The following is an 11,365-nucleotide window of genomic DNA, read 5'->3' on the forward strand; positions in this document are numbered from 1 at the left end:
TTGACTTGGAAATAATGGGATACGATAAATGGAAAATCTATTATCGAATACAATTTAAAAAAAACAGTAACTGTATTTCAAATAACGTGCTAAAGGATATCAACATGACACTTTCAAATTCGAATAAAAACAAAAAACTTAATCCAAAAATATATATATGTATGTATACATATGTATGTTAAAACAGTGTGTACGGAAAAATGTAATTTATGTATATGTATATGTATATATATATTTATGAAATTTTGTTTTTATACTAAACAGTACGTGCTAGAGTTTGTACATAGAACTCTTTTATAAATTGCATGACAAATTTACTGAATATCTGTTGAAAAGATACTTAATTTTAAATTAACATTGAATACATAATAGCCCTATAGAAATTGAATTATGTACAACGAAATTGTTCAAAATTTAAGCCAATGATTTGGAATTATAACATAAAATATGAATTGAAATAAACATATTCCATATCGACATTATAACATTTTACAACCTATGTATAATATCATCAATATAGTAGTGCTGAAATTTTCAAGTCTCGGAAGTCCTTGTTTTTCTTAACACGAAATAAAGCCTCAATTTATAAAAAATTATAACCACATGTAATAGAAAATTGAAATATAAATTAGTTCGGACCCCTGTTTTTAAAGTTTAGATTCAAAAACTGATCGAATATGCTCTATTTATCTGTACATTTTTGTAATTTTAAATGTATTTACAATATCTTTAGGGATTAAACAAAAACCGGCCAATAAAATTTAAGGTTTTCATTCATTATTATGTACGTGCATGTTAACGCAAACCCTAACCCACATTTTATTGTTACATATTTTGCAGTAAAGATTTTTACTTTATTTTTTATTTGGTTAATTTTTTACTTCCTTCATTCGTAAAACATGTTAGTCGCTATATGTAATAATGGGTATTTTATTTTATATATTTATAGATTTTTTTAAATTTAGATGTCAATGAAACAGTTAACCGTTAACCTAGATTACTTCAGATGTAAATTTTCTCATACACCTTAGAATTTATGACATAATATTATTATACTTATACCTATTTATAAATACCACAAATTATGTGCAGTAATGTTGCCTATATTATGTTTTCGCATTCAACATCCTATATTATACAGCAGAATCCAATTATAAATACACTTAGCATAGCAAAACTTGTCTTGAGTTAATTAAAAGCAGCCATTTATAAAAAACATGCTGTTAATATATAATTCAGCTTATAAATTGTATTTGCTGAATCAAGTGTAATAAATAGTATTACAACACTTTTCAAGTAATTCGAATAATTTAAAACGACTTATTTAAACCGATTTTTATCAAAAAGACAACTCAGAATTATCAACAATTTGATAATCTTGATAATAAATTAAAATTAAATCAGACTTCAAAATCAAAACAATTGTTACATTGAACATAGAAAATAAAATAGTAAATAAAATATAAAAAACAAAAATCGGAAAACATAATTTTTTCTTCCGAATATAGAATTCTTAAAAATAGCATTACCACCCTTTGTTGAAAAAAAATTATTCCTATAAAATGAATTTAATATACATATGTATATTCCTAATTATATGTACATATTTAGTATGTACATATTAGAAAATAATAAATTTAGAATGTAGGATATGTGAAATACAAGGTCTAAGCAATTATATATAAAAATGAAATGATGTTTTATATGTAAACCAATTTTTACTTAATTCGATTTATAAAAATTTCACCTTTACTACTAGTATTCAAATTTCAATTACATACATAGAAATATCAATGTTAACTGTCAATATTAAATATTATAAAAATATTATAGAATATGTTAACATACTGATGTTATATGCCTACATATAAGTATATTTCTAGTTTAATTTGTTACTTAAAACCTTTAATATTATTTAAATTTACCTTGATTTGAACGGAATACAATGGCACAAATAATTATTTTTCTATATTCATATTTCAATGCTTACTAATAAATAAAGCATCTTCATACATTTATAATGCTATTTGAAAATTCATAACATTTAGCAATCTATACATAAACATATATACATATTAAGCATTAGTTTCTAAGTTATTCTTATTTAACTTTTCGATAATATAATTAATTATAAATGCCTATATTTTGTTCAATTTAATTTTAAAATTCTTTATTTTCCGATTTAAACAAAACAAAAATTTTATTCGTATTGCAAATACAAATAAATGCACAGGGCCGAAAATTTATAGGTATTTTAATTTTAGAATATAACCTACACTTAGTTACGCATTCAATATGAGAATTACATAAGAAATAATTAATTGAAATAATAAATTTAAAATTAATCAGGAGGCATTTTTTCAATATTCATCGCGAATTAAAAATTAGAAATTGTCACGAGTGTGACTTTTTACTGCGATTTACGAATAATTGAAAAATCCTTAATTTTATAATTAAATAGAATATGAACTTGTTCTATTTTCCTACTTAAAGAATTTTGCAAAGTTTCAATTCAATATTTTTCAATCAAATAAATATTAATTTTTGACAAAGCTAGATGAATATTGCCAACCATGAGCAACTTTTGGTTGCAACCAATCAAAATATGTTATATCACAAGTATTAAACGTACATACAATTTGATTTATATTAAATTGAGTTAAACTTTAAAATATGAATTAAAACAAGTACAGAAAGTAAATCGAGAACTTAGAAGTGTTAGTTATTTCATCAAATTTCCTTTTAGAATATAATTGATTCACTTACAAAATTCTAAAATTTACTTCAATAAAATTGAGTATTTTTTCATACATAAAATAATAGAATACTTACTTCAGTTATTGGGACTGAGCTATTGAAGTAACTTTTAAGACGTTGAGTAATACTTTCTTTAAAAAGTAAATTTTCATTTCTAAGGATTTCAGCAATTTTACGAATTTTTTCATTCTTAAAGGAATAGAAAGAAAAGAAAAATTATAAGAATAAAATATCGAAAAAAAAAATAAAAATAATTTATTTTTTGAAAAATAAGACAAGTAAAAAATTAATTTTTAATACAGCGAAATATTCGGGGAAAGAAAAGGACTCATCCAGCCGGATTACCAGTTGAAATTGAAAAATTTAATAAAACCAAGAAAATTATATTTTATAAAATTTTGTTTTTTTTTTTTCATTATTTTAATTAGTACAATAAGAGTTGTATTAACGAATAAATAATTATTTCTATAAAAAAATATAAATATAAATTCATTCATTTCAACAAAAAAAAAAAACAAATTAAAGTAATTATAGTAGACTCTTTCTTAGCTAAACAATATCAGACATCATAAGTATTACCACGGAACCAACCCCATAAAGATCCACTTCTGTTTTGAGTATTATCTACTATATCCGAAGTGTCTGTTGTATTGCTATTTTGTACATTACCTAATCTTTCATTACTATTAAAAACGTTACCAGTTGTATGATGTTCTCTTTTAATATTTTCTAAAGCCTCCATTAAATTGGATATTGTCGTCACTTGGTTTTTATTCTGAATTAGTAAAGCAATTCAAAAAAAAAAAGAAAGAAACAATATATTTAACACAAAATTGAATCTTATAGGGTAACAAATAATTGATAATAGTTGTCCTTCACTAATTATAAATTAATCATACAAAAATTGCAAAAGTAATTGCACATAAATTTTGTATCAGGACAAAAAGAAATATAAGAACAAATTTGATTTGAAATTATTCAGACAAAATTTTACAATACAAAAATTACGATATTAATTTAGACCAAATTTGAAAAAGCAAATAAGCAGTCATGTATTAAAAATAGCAAAACTTACCAATGTCTGCAGTTCTTCAATTTCGTTAAGTAATTTTTTTATATCAGAATTTTTTAACTAAAATGCAAATTTGAAGCAAAAAAAAAACAAGAAACAAATTAATTTATAATAAATTCTTTTACAAAATATAATAAAAGAAAAATATTATATTGTGTATTTAAAGAAGAAAAGAAAAATCAAAACAAAATTTAAAATTTGGTAACTTAAGATCTTTTTCCTCCATATTTTACGAATTAATTGCCAAATATAATGTTAAACCACAAAAAACTCTTTTTTTTAAAACTGTAACCATTTTCAATACAAAAAAACACTATTAACATTAGAAAAAATATCACATCTGATAGTGACGAAATTGCGAAGTAAAATCCATTATTTTTAAGAAATAATCTGGATTATAAACTTGAAAATGGTCACGATTTAAAAATGTTTAAACATAAAAAAAATATTAATTACCGAAGCTGATTGCTTCTGTATTTCTTCATTTAAACAATGTTTTTCGTGTGTTAAAACTTTTATACTCTCTTCATTATAATGAAGATTTTCATTTAATTGTCGAATCTAAAATTTTTGAAAAAAGTTAATTTTGAATTAGTTATTATTGTAAATACAATTTCTTTACCATTTCTTCTTTTTCTTTTAATTTGTTATTAATTTCTGCTAAGAATACTTCTCGACCGTTTAAAGTATCTTCAATTTGTTGATTATACTCCTGTAATTCTTTAATTGTCTTTTCTTTTTTCATTAGAATATTTTCAAGACCATCACATAATATATTTCTAATAAATAAATCTTTATTTTCATTTTCGTTCGATTCTTGTAAAATTGTTTCAAAATTAATAGGAACACCAATCTATTTAAATACAGAGAAAAAAAATCAATTAAAGGCTAGTATATTAATGCTTTTAAATAATTTTAAATATATAGATCAAATAAAAAAATAAAAAAATAATTGCAAAATATTATAAATTGATTTTAAATGTTAAATAATATTATATTTACAATTTGCCCAAGATATTCTGCTAAATGTTTCAAAATATATTTTTGCTTTTCTAATATTCGGTCTTTTGAATTGAGATTTGAATGAGTCCCTTAAAAGTGTAATTTTTTTAGAATGATAATCGTAAGATTAATCATAATTTTCAAATATTTACTTTCAATTTCTAATTGAAGTCCTCCAAATTGATTTTTTACAGAGCATAGTTCATTCTCCAATTTAAAGATTTTCTCATTAACTCTTCTTAACAATTCAATATCAAAATTATTTCCATTTGGTGAAATATCGTTACAATCAGTGCGGTCATTTTCAATGTTTTTACATACATACTGTCCATTTACAATTTTTAATAATGTTTCTCTCATGTGCTGCAACTTATTTTTCATTGATGTCTGATCAATTGCCTTAAATATAAGAAAAATTTGTATTGAATTTGTATAAAAATAAAAACTACAAAACTTTTGTAAAAAAAAAAAAATCAATCTAAAATTCTAAAATGAAAAACATAATTTTTCAATATACCATATTTTGAATTCTATTTCGAAATCGTTCTATCATTTGCTCAAGTTCTTTTAAACTTTCATTGCCAACACATTGTTTTAACTGCCATAATTCATCAAGTTCTAATAACAATATTTTTAAATTTACATCTTCTTCAGCTTGACAAGCTCTAAAGAAAATATTTTACAATAAAAAATAAATTGTGATGAAATATGTAATTAGAATATTTCTTACATTAATTTACTTTCTTCCAATTCAATCAGCTGCAAATATAAATTAAAATATTAATTTCAAATTAGAATATAAAAGAAATTAATAGCATACATATGTACATACATAACAAAAAAAAAATTATTTCAAAACACGTACTTTATTTACATCCTGTTGCTTAACTTGCGCCAGCTCTTCGCCCTGATCACCAATAACATTATATGGAATATTAAGCTTATTTAAAACATTATAATTTGGGTAACAAGTCGACATTTCGCTATTAGAAGACTGCAATTGCTTATAAAATAAATTTTTGTATTATTCCTTTATTAAACTTTAAAATTATTAATGAATAAATTATTTAAATAAATTTTTAGAATTTACATACATACATAATATGTCAAAAAAATTAAATGACCAAAAATATTCGACAATTCAAATTTTATTTTTTAATAAGAAATTACTTAAATTTTTTTTTGCTTTTTAAAATGCAACAAAAAAAAATTAATAATTTTTTTAATTTCCAAGATAAGTTGAATACAATTATCTGCACTTACATATATCCTTATAAAAATCAAAAATAAACACAGAAATTTTGTTTATTACTTGTAATTTCATATGTATACAATTTTAGTTGAATAGTTTTTTTTAGTTTATTTTTCGATAGTAAAATAAAGCACAAATCTTTGTAATTAATTCCTAATATGCAATTTGTTTCCTTTATCATGTTTATTACTTAAAATAGTAAATTGCATTGCTTTTTAAAAATAATATTTAAAAATTATAAAATAAAGTACTTAATACAATAGAAAGTTTTCTCCTTTTTTATCATATAATACTAAGTTTGGTCGACTAAGACATTGGAAAAAAAAGCAAGAATACTTTCAAAAAGTTTGTATTGAACATTTTCAAAAATTGAGTTGCATTTGTCGATTTGTAAAAACAACATAGATTTAATGTCTTCCAATTAAGTAAATCTGATGTCAAGAAAATATTTTATTTAATAAAGGAAAAAATATTACACAAAAACCCAAATTATATTAGAGTGACTTAGGCAAAACATGGTGAAATATTTCTGATTCTGAATTATGATAATTATTATATAAAAAACCAATCGCATTTTATATTAATTTTAAGTTAATTAGCAAATTAATTTATAACAAAAAAAATTGTTTTAAATATACCTTAGTTAATTGACTTTTTAAATCACGTCGTAAATCTTTAATAACACTATCTTTAAATTGAATTTTTTTGTGAGCCTGTTGTAATTCCTCTTCCATTGTTAATAAATGAGCCTTTTGCTGTTGAATTTGATCATGTTTGTCAGCTACTTCAAATGCAAGTGATTTCATGCTTTCGATAACCTAAAAACTTTATACTTTAAATACATATCTACATTATATACCTCTTTGAAAACTAACACACTTTCATTTTATGGAACATTTAGAAATTACAGAAAATTACGTGTCGCAAATATATTTAATGAAATATATGTAGAATCTTTAGTTTAACAATGCAAGAATATAATCCAATTTACGTATTTACAAATCACTCATTTGCATACATTTCTTCTTATGAATTGGAATCTAACTTCATATTGATTAAAGTAAAATGATATTGCAAAAAGGTATAATTAAATAAGAGTTTTTCGTAGCCCTAATGTGAATTTTAGGTTTTCATTATGTTAGTAGAAATGGTATTTACATATTAAATTCAAATTCATAATATGCATATATATGAATCATTATGATCTAATTTTATTGCTTATTAATTTACCATATTATTATGAAAGAAAACATATTCATTGTTTAAATAAATATTATTTACTTTTAACCCTTAAATTGTCAGAAGAACTTAGCATTAAACGCTCTATCAATTTCTTTCATCTAAAAACTTCCCAATATCTCTTATGGGAAAATATTCATGTATTAAACGAATTTTCGAAAAGGAGTAATAAGGAATACTTGCATGTTTATAGATATTAATTGAAATTATAAAAAAATTTGCTTACGATTTTCAAATGTTCAATTAAAATTCGAATGAAAAACAAAAACGATTAGAAAATAAAATGACAGATCTAATTAATTTAATTAATTTAATTAATAAGATATAAAATTGAAAATCATACAATGAGTGCACTCAATTAAGAAATCAGTAATTTACCAAAAATATAAGAACGAAGATTTTTTCTCAGGTTTTTCATTTTTGCAATAGCATTTATTATTATTTGAATCTTCTTTTTTGAAGTTGTAATGAAAATTACTAACCTTTTCCTTTCGTTCACATTTTGCTTTCATAATTTCCAATTCAGTCGTTAAAACTTCCTAAAAGTTATTCATATTTTTAAATTTATTTTATAATATATAATTATCAAGTAAAATTTAGAATTACATTTTTCTCTAATTCCTTAGCAAGCAACTGTTCTTGCTCACCTAAACAGTTTTTAAGCTTTCCAACAACATCGTCACTCACGCTATCATCATTATTATTCCGAGTTGCTGGGTTACATTCAAACTTCTCGACTTTCTCCAATTTATTGATTTTACTTTGTAAGTTCGAAATTAATAAATCCTTTTCTTCTATTTCATTTTTTAAAATATAATTTTCTGATGACAATTTATCTATTTCACTGAAATTTCAAAATATGTAATTATTTAAAAAATAAAAAATTTTAAAGTCTTTTCTTTTAAACTTTTATGTATAAATATGTACTTACTTTCTATTTTCAATAATTTGAGAATTTAATTTTTGAATCTAAAAAATATTACAATTTTTTAAGTTTTTGTTTCTGAATAATATTGTAATATTGTGTTTAATTAGGTGCTTACATTTATACTTGATTGGTTGCATATATTTGTTTGGTTTTCCGTGTCAAAAATTTGTTCTTTAGTAATCGTTTTAAAATCTAATCCAGTTGCATCACAATTCCCTTGTTCAACTACACGACGAATTAGAGTTAATAAATTTAAAAAATCATTTTTTAAATTTTCATTATTTAAATCAGCATGATCAAGAATTCTACGGTGATTAAGCCTTTTTTCTAAATGTATAATAGCGTTTTTCGCATTCAACTCTAATTCTTTTAAATTTTCAAACATATAATGTATAAATTCAATTAATATTTGAATCCATTCTTTGTACGTATCACACTTTAACTAAAAAGAAATAGAAAAGTAAATTATTTATTTTATTTTTGTTTCCAAAAATATTATTGAATATATTATAAATTGAATATTGAATTTCAAAGTTTTTTGTAGAAATCCTGCATATGTAATAATTTGCGCAAAGAACTACAATTATTACAATTAAATATGCAACTAATTCAAATAAACTGAATATTATACCATAAATATCTTAAAAATTCTCCAAAAACTATAGCAATAAAATAGATAGGAAGTTACTTATTCATTAAATATAAACTTTAGTAATCTTAGATTAGTAACAAAAATATTTAGAAAAGAATTGACTATTTGCCACGACTTTTTCATTTGCCTTGCCATAGAACACTTTTCTTTTCTGTTATATTATACTTATTTGGGTAGGTATATAAGTATATATGCCTATGCATTTATGTATATGATTAAATTTGATGTTTATTTATAATCTTTGTTTTTGTTTTTTATGTTTTTTTTTGTATTCACTTTAAAAAACAAATATTTATATCAATACAGGTATATCTTCATATTATGTAGTTATATATGCGTATATACATAATAATGTTCGTATAATTTTGTTTATATTACACTATAACTTTGTTATTTTCTTTTTAATACATGTAATGTTAACTATATACAACTTAGCCTTAATATAAAGAGTAAATTATAATAATATTTGCTTCTGTTACTCGTCCAAAACAAATGTTTTACAATTTTACATAATTCTATTTCTATAATTTCGTATGTAAGTAAAACATTCTTTCGTCTTTTAATATTTTTTTGCAGATACGAATATGTACCCATCTATATGTTATAAATTCTATATCAACATGCATATAATATGAAAATGTCGTAATCGTAAATATACTTTTAATTAAAAAAAAAATTATAAGAAAACAAAAACTGAAATCAAATATTAAACCACAAATTGAAAGTAACACGACAAAATTCAGCCAAATTATTATAACTAGGTATACCTACATGCATTATAGGTAAATGTATATAGGTAAAGGTATAAATAAATAAATAGGTAAATTTACCTGTATGATTTAATATACATATATTTTTTTTAGAAAAAGCGAACGTACTTATAAAGCTTAGTTAATTTTGTCGATTAAGTAAAGTAATTAAGAGCTAGATAGGTGCTTATAGGTTAACTAGGAAGAACAGGCAGATTCAATAGTAGATAAATAAGTGAGACCTATACGTCTTATCTACTATTGAATGTTAGCTTGTATACCTTGGTTACCTATACCTACAATAACGTGTAAAAATGCATACGTTGGTACTACAATTTCATTCATTAATAAATAATATCTAATACTCGTACCTTATGATCACCGGCAGCCTTTAGATCGATTTCAGTTATCCGCTCTGAATAAATTCCACTGATTTCATTTAGAATTGCTTTAACATCATTATCACTGGTATTATAGTGTTGTTGATTTTTTTGTTCAAATTCGTTTTTATTCTTTTGTAAATATGATTTTTCATTAGGCTCATCATCATTATGAGATGTTGTTTTAGTAGATTCAATACAAGAATTTACTATAGTAGCATTTACATCAGATGATTTTAAATTATTTTCATCAATTTCATTCATTATTACATTCCTTTTTCCTTTTATAGCACATATGTACATATGTTTGTATATTCCAAATTGTTATGTGTTCATTAATATATTACGGTATGCGTTTGTTTTATTGGCTTTGCATTCAAAAAAATTATAACAGATCACCTTTAAAATAAAAATGAAATTATTTTAAAAAATTCTTTATTTTATTTGAATTTTTTTTTATTTTGAAACTAAAATTGAAATTAAATTAAAAAAAATCAGAAAAACACAATTTTTTTAGTTAATTTTGACGTCAAATCCACATGTAGCTACATAAGACTAAATTTTTTTTTTTTCTTTCTTTTAGATTATAAACCAGTTCTCTACAACCAAGTATAAAAAAAAAAACATAACAAGTTGTAAAATGTCAAAAAAGAATAATTATTTCTGTGGTTAGTTTGCCTAAACAAAATTATAACTACTTATGTTTGTATGCATATATAACACTAGGGAGAAAAAAAAAACTTATCAGTTCAGTGCTTTTAAAACACGGTTATTACGCGAAAAATATGTATAAGCGATTCAACGAACCGTTACTTTCAACCGTAAAAATAGTAATAAAAATAAAGTAGAAAAAAGAGAACTTCAATTCTTTTTCTTAAGCTAAAATGTGTATGTGTTGGAGAATGGAGATTATTGGAGAATCGGAGATAATATTATATAGAGTTCTGAAAAGTTCGTTCTGTTTTTCTCTGCTTGCTGCTTGCATATAATAATATTATATTCGTTGTGCTTTTTTGTTGTTATGCTCAGGGTTGCCACTTGAAATGAAGCACAAGTATCAAAATTTTAGAAAAAAAAACAGCATTGTGGCAAACATTGAATTGAAAAAGTACCATAAAAGTAGCATAGTTTATTTCATCCAATAAATTGCTTTCAAAGATAAAAAATATTTCTGTAAAAATAAAAATGAAATCTGAGATTAACCTATTTCATAAACAACTTTAACTTCGCTTAACTTACTTTTATTTTATTTGGCGATGGCTTTATATTTGTAGTTCTGCCATATCTTACTATTAAGGTGCAGCATTATGTAACAATAAAAAAAATGTCAAAAA

General features: G+C 22.6%; 1 protein-coding gene across 3 annotated transcripts; it reads right to left on the minus strand.

Annotated features, from left to right (window-relative positions):
• Positions 1-3,138: 3,138 nt before the first annotated feature.
• On the minus strand, positions 3,139-10,844 carry LOC129605556 (kinesin-related protein 4-like). 3 transcript variants are annotated; one of them, XM_055515392.1, is made up of 16 exons: positions 10,730-10,844; positions 10,023-10,430; positions 8,366-8,692; positions 8,254-8,291; positions 7,929-8,166; positions 7,805-7,861; positions 6,722-6,901; positions 5,697-5,834; positions 5,562-5,590; positions 5,349-5,496; positions 4,984-5,230; positions 4,832-4,920; positions 4,452-4,682; positions 4,286-4,390; positions 3,833-3,889; positions 3,139-3,532 (listed from the first exon to the last, which is right to left on the minus strand). In XM_055515392.1, exons 2-16 carry the CDS (start codon positions 10,332-10,334, stop codon positions 3,317-3,319), a joined length of 2,412 nt encoding a protein of 803 aa, XP_055371367.1. In that variant the 5' UTR covers positions 10,335-10,430; positions 10,730-10,844; the 3' UTR covers positions 3,139-3,316. The 3 variants fall into 3 exon arrangements, with proteins under 3 accessions (XP_055371367.1, XP_055371377.1, XP_055371385.1); XM_055515402.1 differs by lacking the exon at positions 10,730-10,844 and adding an exon at positions 10,581-10,598; XM_055515410.1 differs by lacking the exon at positions 10,730-10,844 and having other exon boundaries at positions 5,697-5,825; positions 10,023-10,570.
• Positions 10,845-11,365: the final 521 nt, after the last annotated feature.

This window comes from Condylostylus longicornis, unplaced genomic scaffold (genome assembly GCF_029603195.1).
Source record: "Condylostylus longicornis isolate FDR11 unplaced genomic scaffold, ASM2960319v2 ptg000002l, whole genome shotgun sequence".
Classification (NCBI taxonomy): Eukaryota; Metazoa; Arthropoda; class Insecta; order Diptera; family Dolichopodidae; genus Condylostylus; species Condylostylus longicornis.